Raw genomic sequence first — 20,812 nt, forward strand, 5'->3', positions numbered from 1 at the left:
TTGATTGTGATTAGTGTATACTATGTCTTATAGTATATCCTTATGTGATGTCAGGGATTAATATCATTACATATAGTTTATTTTTCTCTTTTATTTTAGCCTTTCTGACTTGTTCATCGTGTTATTTTCTGTGTGGAACGTATATGCTGTAGCTTTAATTGCTTTGTTGATCGTTATGTCGCCCATTCCACTGTTTTACTTCAGTCATGTGGAAAGTAGCAGCCGGCGCCATAATCAGGCACCAATATATCCCTTTATGTCCAAATAAAATCAAAAATAAACGTTTCTTGTGACTTTCATTAATTTTTATTTACCCAATCACAAATTACGGGTTAATTAATTACTATTTAAGTAATTACTCTTACTATTTAAACGTGCGGACACTTATCTGCTGACTTGGAGGAATGGGAAAGGATGTTTTTTGAGGAAAGGAGCTCAACCGAAGATCGGCAGAGTCATTTCTTCTCTAGCAATGAAGAACACTGAGATTGTCTCCCAACCTTACAGTATTTAACAAATTCTATAACTTTTTGTTTCCACCGACTGCTTGTCTTCACGAGATCTTCACATTTTTCAAACTCAGAGGAGACCAAGTTCTGATAGTGCAAGCACAGGTGTCCTGGTTTTTTGTGTGAAGGTTGCAATTTCAACATCTCTGTTTCAACATCTCTCAGTTTGTCAACTGTGAAATGTTTCGAAGGTGAAAAACGTATTGCCACAACCATTTATGCGCCTCTGACAAGTTTGTTCTTAAGATTGACCTCACTGGGCGCCCCATTCACGCTACCTTTAATATTTCGGCCACCGAAACAAAATTTGTTTACATCTACAGAAATAAATATATTCCTGTTATGCCGAGAAGAAATATTTTTAGGTTTACAACAAACGCGTTGAGAAGCAACTGTTTTTCTGTTTTTTTTATTATTCAACACAATATTTTTCGTTTTTTTTAGAACCCAGTTTTAGGCTTTTTGTGTGGCGAGTTGTACTTTCTTCGCGTGAATTACACGATGCTTGCAGTGATACGATGTTATATCCCAGAGCACTCTTCAGCACGAGCAGTCAGTTTTCCAGCAATTATCGTGCAAACGAATGTAGTTACAGGAAGGCTTCGATAGGGAAGTTCTAGACCTGCTAAAATATTCATCTCAAACTCAGTGTTTGAGCCGTCATAGTGCAAATGGATGTTTAGTTCTGAAAACTCAGTTGTCAAGTAGTCGTTTCGAAATGCAAACTGAACCATTGCCTTCACAAAGCCTTTCTCTACGAGAAAGCATATTTCAAATCTTGTGGTTATTTACTTGTTGCACGATGGTAAGAACTTACTTAACGCTTAATTGTTAACTTCAAAGATGCAGTTTTATTTATCGACATTGATCAATATACTTGAAAAACCACCATTTACAATTTCCTGCGCAGAAGATGTTCCCTTGAAATGCAGAGATAAACCTCCCGCTCTGAATTTTTGAAGGAGGAAGATTGAAGGTTCTTTTCAGCACGCTGAAAGGAAGAAATTTCAAGAATTAGTACAGCTCCCTTGGTCTCTTAAACCCAAGCATGCAAGCTTAAACCTCGTATCTTGCTTTCATATCGCACATGATGCATGATAATGATACAAATGGGAAACATACTGCTAGTTACTACTCAAAGTAACACGGGCAAAATTATATGTCCGTTAAGGTGGCTCCATATTCACATTCCTATGGATGTGACGATAATGATGCATAATCAAGGAAGGGAACCAAGGAGAAGAAGGAATCGTTTGTCGATGCTGTTCTGTTTTGCGTCTCCCAGCTACGTTCTGACAGCTTTATTGGCGGCTGACTAATTTTCATGTTACGAACGTTATAATATTGTTAATTTCTAGTGCGATACATACATATTAGATTTAGAACATGTTCTTGTCCTGCCTGAGGAACATTTCACTACGAAAACTGGCACCAGAAAGAAAACCTTACACAGGACGCTTCTTGTATGAGCTATGATAAAGGTTTATTTTGATGTCTGATGTGCTATGATTTCAGCAATGTTTGCAGGAGCATACTCCAGTAAAGTATGCTAAGACGTAGCAACCTCTGGATGTGCGGCTGTTCTACGACGAAAGGGAGATGAACCTCCCACCCGCTACAATCTTCTCCACCACCTCCACGCCACATAGAGATCCAGATTACTAGCAAGTATTGGACTTAGCGCCAAGATGACAGCACGAAGAACTCCGCCGTCATCTCACCGCCAATCACCGCCATAATCCTGCTTCGACGCGCCAAACCCAAGATCGAACACCTTGACATAGTCGCAGCCCGATGCCACCCACTGCCGACCTACAGATCTAAGTCGACTGCACTGACGTAACCACCCTTCTAGTGGGTTTCGCCGAGTTATAATCATGGCTTGGTGGGCATGCTGCTGTGCTCTTAAAGGTTATGTTCCTTGGGGACGTTCACAAATGCATATCACTGAAGAACATTTGATTCAACCCATGGTAAGGTGCACGTCGCGAGTCACGGTGCAAGAAAAACCTTTGCTGACTGTAAGTACGACGCGAATCTGGCTTTATGTCAGATGGGTCAGGAACTCCATATCTTTCTCAACTGCTACCGTAGCTCATTTGATTTATGGGCACGCGTTGGACGCGTGCACTTTGGTATACAATGCATGATTACAGACTGCACTCACCGACGCGATCGTCAGTCATATGTATTGAGTTCCTTCTGATAAACACACCTCTATCTGAGCTGCAGCCTGGGATACCCAGTTTATTCGACTATCTCGAATCTCATGAGCACTACCTGTTGTCCTTCTACAGAGCAAAGACGGTACACGGCAATTCAAGAAGGATTTTTGGAGGACTTGTTGGTGCCTGGAACCGTAATACTCCGTAAGATTAATCGTGAGAGCCCAAAGAAGACTTCCAACGTCAATTAATCTGCTCACCCTACTAAACAGAGCCATCTCAAGTTCCTGCAGCTTACGGCTTTACCTTCCGGGCAGCTTAGAGAACTACTTTGGGGAACGTTCTTTTCCAACGAGCTTCTGCAGTCTATGAAAACCCGTTCGTTTAGCTGTGCTTCCGAATCACTTTTTTGGGGAGAGTGGTTCAGAATATCCACAATGCCAGTACCTTCGCTCCTCAGCTGCTCGAGTTGCGCAGTTTTGCTTGAGAGTAAATACGTACAAGTTTTAACCGCCGTAGCTCGAGCTCTAATCATCCTAATAGCACTGGTGGCATTTTATTTTACTGACAACGTCAAGAAAGGCGCGTTGCTCAGCATCCCTTGTACCCGTCTTAATTCCTCTGATTGCTTTGATGCGCTGCACTCATCTGCTGCGTCACCGTCTTGAACAAAGTACGCACGTAGGATACAAAAATTAAGCCCAGACAGGGAAGCCACATGCGCATCGAATGATTTGAAAGAGCACATTCCGTTTTTTAGCTTATGCTTTTCAAATGAAAGTGGCAAGAAACGGAAATGTCCCGCGTATTTGTTGTGTTTATGCGTACATCCTAGCGAGTTTATCGTTTTGATCTTGTATGCGTCATCTTCTACCACTGCTGGCATTGGCAGCTGGTACTTAGTACATTTCATCAGAGATATGCAAACAAATGAACCTGTGCACATCCAAAACTGACCAACGCAACTTTAAGAAAACGTCCTACAACGTCCGTTTTTTATCTCTGTCAAGCAGGTTGTTCTGTACAGAAGAGATAACCGTCTCGCTTTTCACCAAATGCGAAATCTGCTTCGTAATCTGCGATTAAGAGCACTCTGCATTCATCTTTTCAAATACGCAATGACATGTGCTCTCAAAGCTCCACACCTGCAGCTTTTATTTGATGCGTTCCTCTTTTGCGGGTAAGAATTCTTGGAACTAAATGCTGCGAGCTCAATGAAAGAGCTTGTTTTAGACGTGATGCAACAATATTTTTCGTACATCTCTGTTTTACACAGTAATAGGAAATTTGTTATAAACCGACGCGCCCGAACATTTACTCTTGCGCAAAAGGCGGAGTTAGATCTGTGGAAGGCGGAAATCAGTTAACATCGTGCGGAATTTGTGACAACCAGAGGGCGCTTTCTCAGAATAATAATTGGAAAATCTTCATGTAACATAGGTATTAAGTAGCACGGACACTTGGCTTCAGTTGAACACAGATATTCAGGTGTAATAAAGAAGCTCTCAAATCGTACTAGAGTATCTTTGTAGGCCAAGTAGCGTTTCCTGACGATGTACTGATGATGTACGGGAACACGACAGCGAAATTAAGAGTAGCAAAGCAATTTTTTTTTTCATTTTGATTACGCGAAGACCTCAAGGTGCGAGGGCTTATTAGAGACTTTTAGCTGAGCGGGTTTACGTTCCCAGTAGCCATGTTATTTAGCGTTCTTCGTTGACGCTGCTGGTATACATACAGGCTTTCCAAGCGCCTCATCGAGAACTGTTTCGTGAAAGGCGGTAGAACAGTTTAACTTCCAAAACTTCTCACGGGAGAGAGATAAATGTAAACTTTGTTCTGTTTTCACTGAACTAAACCAACGAAATGTTGGTGAACGCTTAATGATAGCTGATTGACCTGGCTTGAAGACTTATCTTTTCTGGTTATTCTCCTTGATTGTGAACCCCGAGTCTTCTATCTATCAGACCACATCAGGCCCAGTCCCGCATTGTTTTTTTTTGTGATTGACTCTTAGGCTTCCAAGAAATGTAGCGATAGGCGGTGTTCGGTACTCGTGACGCAAAAATGTGTGTTAACGCTGAAATTCGTAGTGGTCAAGGCAGGACACGCAGGAAAAAGAGTATATGAAACCTGTTTTGAGAATGCGTGGAGATTTGCTGCAGGTCGTTCCAGATTATACTACAAATTAGATCAAAGGAAATTACACAGAGAAAGCTAAAGCATCAAAATACTAATTAAGGATCCGTGATGTTTTTACCGAAGGGCTGCGCGTCACCCAGAGCGAGCGAAGTACATTTAAATAAGTCTTGCGTTGTCGTTTAGCTTTCTTCAAATTCCTGTTGCGTGCTTTTTTTTAACTTGCGTTTGTGCTACGTTCTTGTTTCAGCGATAGCTGTCTGTGGGCCCTCACTCGACATCCAAACGTTCCTACATTGTGTGTTCTGAGGAGCTGGCGCGTTCGACAGTATGCGCATCCGTCATCCAATCGATCACATTAGTGTTCTGGGATAGCTGTTTAATGGCGAGCACACGAAGCCCTCTCTTGTTTTTGCCTCTCTTTCCCTTGTTAAGCTTCGATGCATACGTGTGCACAACCATCGAGTGTGCTGCGAATTTTCCTGCTATGCAGGAGGGTGCTGCCGAGCTGCTGCCACTTCCTAGCCCCAGGAAACGGGATGATGTTCCTTTGTGATGTTGCGCCGTTCTACTGCTCTTGGTTTGGTTGGTTTGTGGGGGTTTAACGTCCCAAAGCGACTCAGGCTATGAGGGACGCCGTAGTGAGGGTTTCCGGAAAATTCGACCACCTGGGGTTCTTTAACGTGCACTGACATCGTACAGTACACGGGCCTCCAGAATTTCGCCTCCATCGAAATTCCACTACAGCAGCTGGAATCGAACCTGCGTCTTTCGGGTCAGCAGCAGAGCGCCATAACTACGGAGCCACCGCGGTGGCATGGGCCGTATTACTGGCTTGTTGCACTATCTCTGCAAAGTTTTTCTTTTCAGTCATAGCCGTACTCAAAACCTTTCTTACTGCAGCACGTCGTAGCCAGTTATCCTCAACCACTGATCAGCACCCGAATGATGATCGATGCATGGCTGCCACTATAACATGACTCCTATATGGATGTTAATATCTATGGGTGCCTAATTCCGTTTGTCTCTTCCATAAACTGCTAGCTGTTCATACTTGGCCCGCGCGTTTTGTGCCCAACTCCTACAAGCACAATAGCAAAGTAGCCGGATTTAAAGGCTTCACTCCACGCATAAAATTAATTTTACTAGGCTACTAAAACAGGAACAAGGGCGTTTTCTAATCGAGATTTTCACCTAAAACATACTATGTTTATAGCACACAACTAGAACAACTAGAACACAACATAGCTGGAAGACTCGTTATATTGCTTGCGGCAAATCTAGGTACAAGCTGTAGGGTAGATACTGTATGTGAACGAATAATAAACAACGGCACTCATAAACCTATTACTGCAACAAATTTTCATCAGCTTATCAGCAGTTTATGAAATTTATTTAGCGTAAAATTACTACTTAAACTGACCAACAAGCATTGCAGTCACACCTAAACGCGACTAATATGTGGTGTTCTGGCTGGCAAATGACCCTAGATCCTATCAAAATTAGATGCATGTCATTTACACGTTTCTCTTCCCACATTCCACCCTCATACCTGATAAATAAGAATATTGTCGAGCTTACATACAAATACCTAGGAGTAACTTTTCAAGCGGATCCAACACAGCATGATCACATCAACGTTACTCTTGCAGCTGCTAATCGCTCACTAGGAATCCTTTAACAGAGACTAAGGCAAGCACCCTCACACTTAAAAAAGCTCGCATACACCACCTTAATCAGACCTAGAATTTAATACGGATATGCAATCTGGGACCTGAGCCAGGATTACATCATACGTAACGTTGACTCGCTGCAAATCGCTGTTCGCTTCATTCATTTGGACTATTCCTCGTACACCAGTGTTACATGTTTATGAAATCGTGCCGAATTAGATCCCCTATCACTTCGACGAAAACACGCTCGCCTACCTCTGTTTCACAAGCTTTATCACCACGACATTTTGCATGACAAGTTCTTTCAGCCACCTTGCCTCATTTTTCCTCGCTGTGACCACCCTTATACAGTGAATCGCCCAGTGTCTCAGTAATCTCTTTACGCGCAATCGTTCATACCTAGAACCATAACTGACTGGAATAACCTACCATCCAATATTGGTACCGAGGTTCACCCGAATTTCACAAAATGCTGCATACTCACATCAGAATGTGACGTCCCTGTGCATAGCTGTACTTTTATGGAGTTAATAATCCTGCTTTTGTGCTCCCTCGAATACCACTACCTTCTTTCAGATTTTGTTCTCCATTCTTTTTTTTTCCTTTCTGCGTGGTTTTGTATTTGCCATCTAGTGTTTTTTATTGCTTTTTTTCACTGTACTTCTAAAAGTGGTGTCTGTATTTTTTGTTTCTCTCTTTTCTGCATCTTTGATTTCGAGCAAAGTGTTATCAAAGTCCTTCGTGTGTCTCTCCTATGTGATACCCTCCCCGTAGGGCCTCTAAGGCATTTGAATAAATAAATAAGGCCATTCCAGGTCCAGTTGGGCATGGGCTGCCAGCACTTTCGCGTGTACGATGCCCGTACCGTTTTCGCGTTTTCCCCGGCGGTCACGAAAAGCTCGAATCGCACGCTTCTTCAAGCGTTTTTTTTTTAAAGAGCAACCGGCCAACAAGCCTCAACGACGGCGCATCAAGGTCCTGAAGAACGCAATATGTTTTGCACACCGTCGTATGCATCTGTCACAAACGAACCCGTTCACACTGTCTTCTGTAAGCTCTCAGATATAATTAGCTGTACCACTTGTAATGACTATGGGATCAGAGGTGGAACCATGCAATACTCACACAAGGCTTTCTTAATGCCGTCAACGATGGTGTCGAGAGCTGTGTTGGGCACGCCGGCACCAACGTCGAGGAGGTTGGTGAGGTCACAGAGGAGTTTTGAAACGGTGCTCGCAGGACTGTCATTAAGCGCATTCTTCACCAGGCACTAGAGGGTAATTAAAACAAGAAAGTAAAAAGAAGGGCACTGATAGGAGCAAGATATTTAAATCGTACGATTCATTCCCTCATGGAATGGTAAGGCAGGAAAGGTACGGTATAGTATTGTGTGGCATTACCTGGCTTTGTACGGTTAGGGTGTGGTAAGGCGCCGAATCATATGGTGTAGTTCGATATTTGATGTTCAACGTGCGACTCTTTTTGTGGGCAGTGATAGGCGCCATATTTCATTACTACAGCTTGATTTCATCACCAGAGATTTTGTTGTGTGTACTAATATTCCACATTCCTTTTGGCCACATTCTGGCCTGTACTCGATTCGGCAACCTCGGTATCCGAAAGAATTACGAACGTCAATAAGCCAGTGCTGCAGCGGAGATTTTAACGATACTTACACAAGGAAAAATAACAAAAGCGAACGAGGCACTTAATTTCGCTATCCGTTAGAAGGAATAGCCCTAATTCTCTCATTTCTGACAAATGGCCTGCAACCTTTCGGAAACCGCGGAAACGTTTCCGACGTAACATTGGCGATCCCAGCCGTCGCAGACACCCTGCAGAATGTGAGGAAAAACACGACACCATTTATTCTTCCTTAAAATATATATTGTTTGGAATAACTCGGACAACCTCAGATTCTTGCATCCCTCTTCTTAGTAAAGTCTCAACGTTCAGTACAGAATGTGACTACCAATAGGTGCCAAAAGCCATGATAAAGTTTGTGCTTAACGTCGGTCTTCGGAATATAAAACGGCGCGGATGGTTAAGTAGATGTAAGCCTGCCTCGATAGGGTAATTGGTTTTATCAACGAAGGGACCACTGGCATCGAATGAGCCCCTTTTGTATGCCAAAACTGATTCTCAAACAAAACACAGGTGCCGCCATAACTGGCAGACTTCGAAGGTTAAGTTCCTGCGTCAACACCGAGGTTTGGGGGCGGATTCCAGAGTTTATTTACAACTCCATTCTCCATATTTGTACTTTTCGGTGAAGAAGATTATGAAATGGCACAAATATTTATATTTATTTTTCTCAACGATAAATTCTCTTTTAGCAGCCGGACAAACTGCACAATTTAAAGAGAAAGTGATGCCTGATGGCTATCTTTAAAAATTGAAGATTTACCTCCCAGGATTTGCAACAGCCGGATAGCACATTCCGTCTTCCTTCTTGTCCTGCAATGCTTTCTCAACCCGAAATTCATTGAAGCTCAGCCTCTGGCCCCATTCGCTTACACTTATCGACCATCTCAGATATCACCGGAAGTCCCTGCGTGGCCTCCTTACGAAGCTTGTGTATTAATTACAAGCAATCTTGGAAATTTTCACCACACCCACAGTTTCCGTCTAAATGTACCTTTACCTACCCTTCGAGACGCACCTGAATTTCATGGCATTGGATGATTGCTTCTTCGAGAGAATCCACAACGATGAGTTCGACAACTAGATAGCCTCTGTGTTTAAGTACCACCACAACCTTGGTTTTTTAAGAACCCCGGTCTTCCCGCCACGTCGACTGCGTCACCAGCTATTCTCACCATCACCTCCCCGTTAGCGATGAGCGCTGGGCGTACAACTCAGAGAGGGTAGCGTTGGGATGTTAAAACTCTCATATTAAACTAAGCGTACTATATCTTCGATCACTCCGTATGGATCACTATTTTGCATCTGACCGGTTTGTGTTTGAATTTTACGTCTAATAATTTTAGTATTTGCGTTATTGATCGGTTTTTGTCCTCTATATGCCGACCAGTTTCCAGGAAGGACGGGTATTTCACTCTGCAGACTGAATTTTATTTTGTCCTTAAGCTCTGTATTTCTTTTTATGAAAGGCAAAAATTTATATTCAACTTCTTTTGGTAACATAAAGCTGTGTGTTCACAAAGATTTGTTCGTCCGTTTCAGAAAAGATGACCTTGTTATCAGCCAATACACGATTTTCTTTTTTTTACATTAGCCCAAGCAGGGTTTTATACGGACCCCTGGTGGTGATAGCAGTCCAACTGCCAGGATATCAGCGAAACTGTTCTGACCGAAACTCATTATTGGGAACAATTTTGTCCACAAAGCACAAGACGACTTGGCGCCCGAGATAGCAAATAACGTGCTTTGTTGTTGCTTAAGAATTAAATCACCGCTTTTCTCGGGCGTGTTCAGTTTAAATCCGGCAAACAACTTTCAAGATAACACGCGAAAAAGCATCTACAATAATCTTCAGCAAACAAGAAGCAGTTGCGCCTGGCTGTGATAAACCGAAATACACCTCGTGTCACCTGACATCACAAAGTGATCATGCGGCATGCCAGCGGCTATGAGCAAAATGACATTAAAATCTTAGCTCCAATAAGCGTTTGGCTCTATGTAAAGTGGTTTAATTGATTAAATTACTATATTGCTTTAGCTACAAATTATTTTTTTTGCGTACTCCATAAGGGCCGTGGTGATTGTGATAGGATTGCCATTGTGTTTTTTGTTAACACAGTCTGCGTTTCAACCAATTTTATTGCCTTTCCTAACATAAGCGTTACGCTCAATTCTTAAGCAATGTCCACGGCTTTAACAAAATTCAAAGGGCTTAAAAACAAGGTCATGCATTAGAGACAAATAACTGCCATCATTCTATTGAGTAGAGGCCTTCTTTCTAAGTTTTGCGATGCAAATATTTAAGTACCTCTCTGTACAAAACATATCTCTGAGCGCTCCTTTTACTAGGAGAAGTGTGCAGAAAACTGAAATTTTAAAAATCTTCGATTCATTATTCGATGGTAGATTTGGTATCAAAGAAGAATTTTTTAGGTGCAGTTTTTAATTTAACAAGAGAACACATAAGTAATCTTATCCCAATGCACAGGAGTGCGCCAACGAGGAGTGTGTTTGAAATAAGGGAGTAAATACCCATTAGCAATTAAACAAGCTTGCCATCCGTCGGCCAAGAAAAGCTTTGTATCTCACGCAAAACGTCGCATTAAAGAAATTTATCCACGTCCGGGGATGAGACCACACAACCTACTTGGTGCAGTCGCTACCTTACGATCTACTAGCCAGTCTAATTAGCTCAATAAGTATAATGACTGGCCTGGATAGGCGTGGTTGCGTGTTCGGTCTCTTGAGTCATGACAAATAGCTTTCCTTTGCAGCTGTCTGGCTTCACTTGTGAGGACTATAGTAAACTGTTTGACTGACTGCAAATTTACGGATATAAGAATAATGAAAAAAGAAACAGAGCAAGGTCGTGAAAATAAATAAAATTAAGATGCTGAAGACAAGAACGACAACGGCTGAATTCATTCTGGTTCTGACGATAGCGGCTAGTCTTGCGAGCGCAATAGCGTCTTAAATTAGCTGCAATAACGTATCTACAGGAAAACGTCATGGAATAAACAGGATATTTTTGAAGAAAGGATGTTGTGCATGTTGACTAGCAACAAGCCGATTCATGTGTCCGGCTGGTAAAGGAACAGCAAAGAGTAGGCCCAGAAGGATTCCCAGTTGGTTACTAAAGCTTTTAAAAATATGCTGATCGTTCAACCAAATAGGTTTTATATCGAATAGTAATGCGATCCTGACTCTGTCATCTTTTGCGTTCTTTATTTTATATCTATAATATTCTTTCAAAGAGACCTGCCTCACTGAACTTTGTACAAACCACCGCCAATATGCCGTACATGTTCTCGCCTTCTATGCAACCTTACTTAATAACTTGGGATAAAACATAGGTTCCCTAAAAAAACGCCAATAAAAAGGTGTGTTTTGAACTTGCATGGTAAGAATACCGAAATGCAAAGGCTGCAAAATGCAAGAAAGCCTGTTTCCAATCGAACCTTTTTCTAACTTTTGCAGAGTGTACTCTGAGAAAATTTTCTCGGTTAGACGGGAAATGTTGCTTCTCTTTCGGGAAAATGGCACCTACGGAAAATAATGAAACATCACATGCAGATCAGAATTCTGGTATTTAAGCTTTTTTTGTGTGTTTGAGATATTGGCAGCATCTTTCATATTAAAACACAAATATTGAATAAGACGACGAATTCTTTCACAGAAATTATACTAGGCAATACTTCTTTTGAATGTGAGAAGCTGTGTCTGAAAAGTACAGCTCCGCAGTTTAATGGATAATAATATCTGGAATTCGATCTATTCTAATAAGTATAATTAACAAATGACTTCGTGGACATATAAATTTTTAGCCCATCATAATAATCATCATCATCAGCCTCATTACACCCACTGCACGGCCAAGGCCTCTCTCATGTCTCTCCAATTATTCCTGTTCTTTGCTAGCTGCGCCCACCCTATGCCTGCAAACTTCCTAATCTCATCCGCCGACCTAACCATCTGCCGCTTCCTGCTACGCTTGCCTTCTCTTGGAATCCACTCCGTTACCCTTAAGGACCAGCGATTATCTTGCCTTCCAGTGCATGCCCTGCCCAAGCCCATTTCTTTCCCTTGATTTCGACTAGGATGTCATCAACGCGCGTTTGTTCCCTCACCCACTCTGCCCGCTTCCGGTCTCTTAACGTTACACCTATCATTTTCCTTTCCATGGCTCGCGATCCGGATCAGCTGTCACTACCTGCCCTATGTAGACGAATTGCTTTACCACTTCCAGCACCTCATTGACAATTGTGAACTGCTGTTCTCTTCCTAGACTGTTGAACATTACTTCGGTTGTCTGTATATTAATTTTTAGACCCAGCGTACTGCTCTGTATGTCTAACTCATTGGTCATGATTTGCAGTTCATCCCCTGAGTTACTCAGCAAGACAATGTCATCAGCGAATTCCAGATTGTTTAGGTATTCTTCATTAACTCTTATCCCCACCTGTTTCCAATTCAGGCCTCGGAATGCCTCCTGTAAATAGGCGGTGAATAGCATTGGCGAGATTGTGCCACCTTGCCTGAGGCCTTTACTTATTGGAATTTTATTGCTGTCTTTATGAACGACTATGATAGCTGTACAGTTCCTATATATATCTTCCAGTATTTTGACATAAGGCTCATCTACACCCTGGTTCCGCAATGCCTGTATGACTGCTGAGGTGTCCACTAAGTCAAATGCTTTCTCGTAAAATGAAGGCTATATATCGAAGTTGGTTATATTCTGCACATTTCTCTACCATCTATCCCAAAGCGCAATGTAAAAGTGGAATATGGTTCTTCTTGCAATGGAAGCTTACCGAAAGAGCGTTTACTAGTCCAGGAACAAGGTTGCTCTGAAATCGAAGGAAAACCATTAGCGTGACAACATGATAAGGCAACCTCAATATAACACGACATACCACAAATTTTTAATTATTTAAAACTATTCTACGAGAATGTTTGTTTTTTAAACTTCACTATACGCAGCAAATTATACACGCATTATATGGAGAAATGCAAATGCGTTATATGCAAAAAGATGCATTACTTATCCTTACACGTTTCTCGCTCTTTTCACTACTTTAAAAGCCTCACAAGGGCTGACAGAATCAATAAAAAATAAATAATAAAATATTTGTTTCCAGTAAAAACTTTTTGAGAGAGCTTGTTTACTCATCTCCGATGAATTCCAGCAACTGGTCTGTACATGAGGAATTCCGCTCCACAGTGCTTGTGCGTGTATTTTTAATGCACGCGTTTCTTCAAGTTGTTGTATAAGGTCGTAGTATCTATGAACTTATCAGTAGCTAAAATAGCGAATTATAATCGGCATAAAGCAAGCACTGATAAAGCTTCTCGTTAATGGAGCATCGCGAAAGCCATCATAATCATAATCATCGTTATGAAAACTTCTCTTCATTATTATCGCCACCTAACCATGCCAGCTGCAAGACAAAGGTATCTATTATCTATTTCCATTTTTCTGTCCCACCGCCATCACTGGACCCTCCATATCTCCCTTAATTTATCAATATCATCCTACCGCGTGACTACACCGAGTTTCCTGTACCCTCTTTTCGGAGCCAGTTCATCACCCTGTATGAAGATCGATTACCTCTTCAATGGGTCGCGTGCGGTGCGAGACAACGTGAAATTTCAAAGTGGTAATAATATTGCGCGAAAATAAAACGGCCGGAAAATCAGGTTGCTGCCATTGCTCGGCCAGAGAAATAAGTGGTAAAATCGGGCTAAAACCGGATCTTGGCAGGAAACCGGAGTGCGCGGGAGCCTCTCTGTAAAAGGGATGCCGAAAGAGGCTCGGCGGCAGTTGCCAGGAAAAAGAACCTAAAAAAATGAAAAATAATAGAAAGCTGGTTTAACGGAAGGTAATGCTATAGTATTCGCAACGATAAATTTAATTCAGTGTCCGCATAGTGTCCACATTTCCTCAGAATGTGAATGCCACATCACGATAGCTCTAGCGAAGAGGGAGAGTGAATAGTGATCAGTTGTTAGGCCGAACCGTTCGCAAAAAATAATAACCGGTAGTGTAGCTTTCCGCGAAAGGGCATTTTAACCACTGCAGGGGTGATGAAAAGTGCGAATACTATCTGGGAGCATTTAGAAACTCTGGATGTGGTATATGCCGCGTTTATGCCGCTGAACAGTTAATAGCGATACGGGTGTGCTCTAGTGAATGCTTTGTTAAGTCACGAATAATATAACTGTGTTCTTCCCTAACAGTGACTCGAATTCTGCCCATTCATTGTTGTGGACTTTCATGGTGCCATTTCCGACGTCATCTAGTAATGAGAAATGAGGGCTATGCACCTGGCGTTGTTCTCCAACGAGGCCGCCTCGTGAGCTGTCACTGTGAAAGTGTTGGGCAACATTTAACCGCAATGATTTTATCGACATGACGCTGGTGAAAGACGCCTATGCTTAAGACGGAGAGAAAACGCTGAGGTGAACTCATGCAAATTTCCTGCACGTTTCTGCACCTTGTCCGTCGTGAACCTTGGTTGAACAAAGAAGGTAGTGATGTCAACAACGTCACATCTTCGCATATGTTGAACGGTCCGTTCAGCGCGAGCACGTTGGTTGTAGTTCGCTGTGCCCTCATGGTGAGCTTTGCTTTCGCTACAAAGTAATGAACTTGGAATCGGATCAAAGATTCGACATTCGAAGCTCTAAGCGCACTTTTTTATTTTTGGCATTCTGGCTGCTTTGGATAATTCAACTTATAATGAAAGCATCGTTCAAAGGAAAAGGTGTAAATTCCAAGTGCATTCCTGCCAAAAAAAAAACGCAACGGAAAACTTTATGTTCTCACGAGATATTTTCCTGCAGTGTTTTGGGACATGACAAAAACAATTGTTGTTCTAACAGCAGGACTTCCTGTAGTACTGCTCTGTCCGCTGCCCTAGCAACCGAGCCACTTCTGTCGCTACAGCGGAGATCTCAATACTACACATGTATCTGTGGTAAGGAAAAGAAGATAAAAACTTTGGCGTATTTTGGGACCTGCGCTGTTGAAATTTAAGGCTGAGGTGTATATTTCCTGTGTTTTAAAAATTACTATAGTGTTGTAACTAAAGCGAGCAGACGTGCTAAATCATGTGTAGCCGGGTTGGCTTATGGTGCTGCTTCGCTGTGTCGTGGGCCCGTCTGGGGACGACATTACCTTCAGGTTAAGCTCTGATCGAGGTTAAGCTGATCTGACCTGTTCGCACCGCAGATAGAAGATGACGATGTTCAACTTCAGAGTGCGAGAGGGCGTTGCAGCTTAACATGAGGCGTGACCGGCTGCAGCGATACCTTTGTGCCCTCGTGCAGCGGTCTGCGAAGCTTATCATTTCTCGCCGCAACGGGTAGGTCTCCAGGTCGTGAATATTTATTATAGTTAATATTATTTTTCTGCCATACCTATATCTTTGCTTGGTGTTTGTGAGCGTATGAGTGCTTTCACACTAAAATGTATCTTAAAAGAATGTATATGCAATTCGAGCACTTAACAACCGTTGCAGTAGACAGTTACACGTGCGTTTCTGGAATTTTTTCGTTGCAAACATGTATTCAAATGCAAAGGATTCCTTGAAGTTACGATATACATACCACTGTCGTCGTGCACAGGTTACCGAGGTTCGTGGTGCACTGTGAACACATAAAAAATAAAAGAAAATAATTGAGTTCATAGAAACAAAGGAAATACATGACTTTCAGGACTGATTGTGCGCTATTTTTCCCTGGTTCTCGTCCATAACATTAAGAGAGAGAGAAAATAACTTTTTTCACCGATATAGGAGGCACCCCTAACTTTCCAACACAGGTACGCGCACCCATAACACTGGAGTGAACAACACGACAACTTTCTTTGTTTTGTCTGAGACATAATGTGTTTTCTGGCATGAGCATCACCGTAAGGCAGAGATGACATGCCAGCGTATAGCCCAAAGTTCGCTGGCATTATTAGGTAGTAGCTCTGTCGCTCTCTTTTACACTGAGAAGGCTTCTTTCTTAAGAAGATGAGAAAAGAAACGATGGCTCGCCCATATTTATTTGTAAGCAATGTTGAGCGCACAAAGCTGGCTACGTTAGAAAAAAAAATCGATTTTTAGTTTCCGGGCAACCTGGAATGCCGAACGCTATTGCACTTTTACTAGGACCAGAACAGCCAGGTTTTCAAAACTGTGGGCCGAGAACACTCACATAATTTATCTGGAGCGCAGCTGCCCTCGCGCACATTCATGCTATACAAAATGGTGTTAAGGGAAAACTTGCTCAGGTGACCTCATTGTTTAACTTCCGTCAGGCAGTGAAAGTCGTACGAGGTACTTGTTCTTGAAATCTGACACATGTATTCTGCAATCACCTTGTCTCTCATTAGGCACACAGTTTATTCATTTCTTTGTGGCAATTTACGAAGTTTTGTTTTGCTTTTGGCTACACATTTAAAAGGAAACATGCGTAAGGCTCTCTCCGCTACGTATTTTCACATGTTAACCAAACCGGCACCGACCCGGGCAACGAGTTGTATTGGAAACATGCTTTCACTTGGTCTCTCTGATTGAGCCTCATGGCGAAAAAAACCTAAGGCTGAGGTTCCACTGCAAATTATTTCTTTTATCATTAAAATCTATTGTGCAGGAGCTAGCTCAGACAGAGTTCCTCAAAACAAGTCTTCACTGGCAATACTTAATTAATAATGAGCCACTTGTCATTTTCTCTTGAAGCGTGCAACAAAAGATGCTCTCCCTTTGAACGTAAATTTCTCAGTTAGTATTGCAGACATACTGGTCATTTTTAGTTTTAGTACCAGCGTCACTACCTGAGCTAAGGTCCTGTAATATCCCCAGTAATATCTCACGACACATTGGACGACGCCAGGGTGCCGCGAGGGCTGCGAAGGATACTGGCAAGCAAATATGCGTAATTATTACACTTGTATTGCAACAAGTCTACAGTTTTTTTTTTACTTTTAACCTTACATTAGGAAGGCAAAGAGAAAACGCTAGATCGCTGCTTTGTATTCCTCGGTTCCTCGGCAGAGAGATATCATTTATTCGCCCGAAATGGTACACATATCTACTATGTGTCTTGTTTGCGGTAAATGTTGTTGTATAGCAAAGGCAGAATAAAGCTATGAAGCTAATAAAGCTATAAAAGCTAATCAAGCTAATACTTTCTTTCAGGGATATAATTATGTACAAGTCAAAATAAGACGGAGCGAAAAACCAAACACCACACCTTTGAAGAAGCTTTGCGCTCCAGTTACTGAGAAAATTGGTCGTAAATACGCCTTACAATGCCTGACAAGTACGTGTTGGGCCTACTCTGCGCCTTCTCAATATTACAAATATCTTCTATCGTCACGTGCGATTCACACGAATTAAAAAGGCTATGTCGTCTCGAAAAGAAGCTATCCGCTTCTCCGGTGACGCTGGGTGCGTTCAAATGAATCTGGTGGAGCTGCCTATAACCTTTTGAGCTGTTCCGCTCTTTTTGTGCAGGCTTTCATCAGTACACAGCACGAACACTTGTTCAAAACATGAATTAAAGGCACCGCAGTATGTATCGTCTATGTGTTTCAATTTATCGGCGTGTTGAAGTCAGATTTTAAATGAGCGTTCTCGTTCCTATAGATACAAGCTTTTGGCTTACCTCTCCAGCTAAGGTATTCGGCACGGAGACGACGATTGTTCCATTGCAGCCACTTAACTTCACCGATCCAGGGAGTAAATTAACGGCAGTCTGAAAAAAACGGGCCACTGTGCGGTGCAGCGCAGCAGTGAAAGGAGAGTTTCAGTACAGTGTCAGCAGGCGTACTAAAGTCCACTGCTTGTGATAAAAAAAGGAAAGGCTTAACGATCAGCACTACGCAGGAGGGGAGGCAGCTCGATCCAGATCCATTGGGTATGTCTAGCTGCCGAACGTGTTTATTTATGTCTCTTACGTAGGCGAAGCTGACTTCATTCTCAACATTGTGCGCCTTCGAAGCCAGTTTGTCCTACCGCAAAGAATGTTCCCCGTGTTTCGTTCTCAGCTCGCTGGCAAATAAAGGCGCGTAAAATTCTTACAACCGTCTCGCCATACTTAGGTAGCAAGCAATGAATGACATCTTCACTCGCTTTTTCTAATGGTGGAGCCTTCTGTTATTGAAGTCAAGCTACAGTCGATTTTGTGATCCTTTCGCTTCTGGGTGACGCGACACCCACGATCATGCTGACATGGAAAAACCGGGTGGTATCCGACGGGTTGTTTTTGCTATAGCGCTTACATAATTGTCATTGCGGTTGGAAAAAATGCGCTGCTAAGATCGGCACGTGCTTTTCGTCCATGGAAGGTAATAGATCGCTGTTAGCACTTTTCTTGCGCCGTAAACTAAAACATGGCGAAAAAACGACATTGTGTGCTCCAGACATTTCGTGCACCTCACCCGTTGAATGCAGTGGAACAAAAAAATTAATTTCCTTAAACATTCAATTATTAACTAAACAATACAAAACCATTGCGCACAATTGACTCCTGTTGCCAACGGCTGTCCCTTTATGGCGAGTTATTTGTAACTAATAAAATAAAGTTCTCTTAAACTTCAGTGTGACACGTATGCAAAAACGCATTGTAGATAACGTTAGACATATGTTGAACAGCTTCAGACGGATTTCTTCGGCAGACATCCTCCGCTCTATTTTGACCTTTCAGTTTCCTATATTTCAAACTTGTAACATATGAAATTCAGGGACTGAAGACAATGAACCGGTTCTAAACCAGAACGCCGTCCCTTCGCCTCTTTAGTTTCTTCCAAATTTACGAGACTATAATGAAACCACTGCTCCTTTTTTGATGATGGTGATGGAAGTGGACGCTGTTGGACCTCAGTCCGGTAGGTCAGCCGCTGCCGCCCACGGGAAACGTCTTGGTTTCCTGAATGACGCAAGCAGCCAGGCCACAATGGTGTGCACAGCCACCAGTGATGGTCATTATGAAAAAACCTGGCGCTATCAAACGACGGTGCCATCAAACGGCGCTATCAAGCGCCAGGTTTTTTCATAATGAACGTGTAGCAACTAGCTCAACTTTCTGCCCCGTTGCACCAGTGATGGCTCTTCGGCTGACGACGGCTTCATCAGAGTCCTAAGCAAGAAGGCCAAACAAAGACTGCACAAAGGTGACGACTCGTCGACGTCGAGCACGTCAACGATCATCATAGAGCGAGGATCATCGGCGCGCACTGTCCTGTTTGTGCCAGAGACTCCCACCGATAACCTCAACCACATCAACAGGGAAGCCATGGCTATGTTCTTAGAGGCTTGCGCCCCGGGAAGTATTAAAGATGTCAGGGGGAACCGTTTAGGAATATCGCCACCATTCGTGTCATAGACCGGAACGCGCTTGACAGTTTGGGCAACATCAAAAAGCTCGACAGCATCAGCGTTCGTTTTCATGTCCTTCTGGGCAGCGGCATTACGGCAGGCGTCATTTACGACGCCGACGTGGCCATGCGCGACTCTGATCTGCCCATTTTAATCCAACGAGCTACCGATGGTGTAGCCATACTGCCAGTTCAGCGCCTTTGGAGGACAAAGTGCCTTAGGGTGACCTTCCAAAGGGACTGCATTCGAACGTACTTGAAGGTTGGGCATTTTCGGCATGCAGTTAGGCCTTTCGTCCCGTAGCCTCTCCAGTGCAGGAAATGCGTGAAAAAAGGACCCGTAAGAAGTGTGTGCATTTTCGCCATCGTGTGCCTACGGTGTACTCAGCCACACAGCAGCGATGACTGCCGGGAAACAGTCCTTAATTGTGCCAATTGCCGCGGCCTTTATGACGCTGCCTCAAAAGTTTGTCCTTGCATGAAAAGGGAACGGGCGATACTCAAACAAATGACAAGAGATAATTCTACACACAGAGAAGCAGCCGTAAAAGTGCGATGACGTCGTCACCCTCGTCACAGGCCTTCAAAAGTGTAGTGAGCATTGGAAAGGATTGGTCCATAATTTCCGCGACTTGTCCTCTCCCTCCGAATATTGCATTAAGGTGCGGAAGCCATATGACTCGGGAGGCAAAGACAGTTGTCGCAGATGGGCCTCGGTCATTCCTACCTGAGCTATACACACCCGCAGTGACCAAGCAGGTATTGCGCACCCGAAGTCCTGAGCCCATTGCTAATCAAGCACAAGTAACAACTCCGGTCCAAGACCGGGACCGGCAAATGAGTTGGCCATAGCTCCTGAAGCACTGCACACCCTCAATGATAGGAACAGTCACTACGCACGCAATGTGGTGAGCCTACAGCTCGTCGGGTAGTAGGACAGGAACCGGCCCAAGTCGAAGACGAGCAAGTTATTGACATGCTGAAGACAATCGTGAACACCATGCGCGGGCTGCTTCCCAGCTTGCACACATCAGCGGCACAGAATCCACTGCAGGTGCTTGAATTGTTCAATCCGATCCTTGCAGCTCTGCAGTAGCTGGCAGAGTGCCTCCTCCAGCCTCGTCGTTCTTAGATGAAGTCGGGATGTCTTACTCTGTCATCCACATTATCAGCCACAACGAAAAGCAGCCTTTCCACACATTGGAACGTCTACGCTGCCTGTCTGCGTTGTATTAGTGATGGGGGACTGTCGATCTATTCTATTCAGGTCGCAGCGCTCGGCAGCCCTCAAGGTGTACAGGCTACAGCTTCGGT

General features: G+C 43.2%; 1 protein-coding gene across 1 annotated transcript in view; it reads right to left on the minus strand.

Annotated features, from left to right (window-relative positions):
- Positions 1-1,326: 1,326 nt before the first annotated feature.
- The window catches only part of LOC144105725 (uncharacterized), a 51,159-nt gene continuing 31,673 nt past the window's right edge, over positions 1,327-20,812 (minus strand). Inside the window, exons 6-10 of the mRNA XM_077638829.1 lie at positions 17,788-17,894; positions 15,742-15,780; positions 12,945-12,980; positions 7,612-7,756; positions 1,327-1,500 (exon numbers count right to left, since the gene is read on the minus strand). Of these exons, the coding sequence (XP_077494955.1) occupies positions 1,493-1,500; positions 7,612-7,756; positions 12,945-12,980; positions 15,742-15,780; positions 17,788-17,894 (335 nt within the window). The 3' untranslated portion in view covers positions 1,327-1,492. The remainder of the gene's footprint in view (positions 1,501-7,611; positions 7,757-12,944; positions 12,981-15,741; positions 15,781-17,787; positions 17,895-20,812) is intronic.

The sequence above is a fragment of the Amblyomma americanum genome, chromosome 9 (genome assembly GCF_052857255.1).
Source record: "Amblyomma americanum isolate KBUSLIRL-KWMA chromosome 9, ASM5285725v1, whole genome shotgun sequence".
NCBI lineage: Eukaryota > Metazoa > Arthropoda > Arachnida > Ixodida > Ixodidae > Amblyomma > Amblyomma americanum.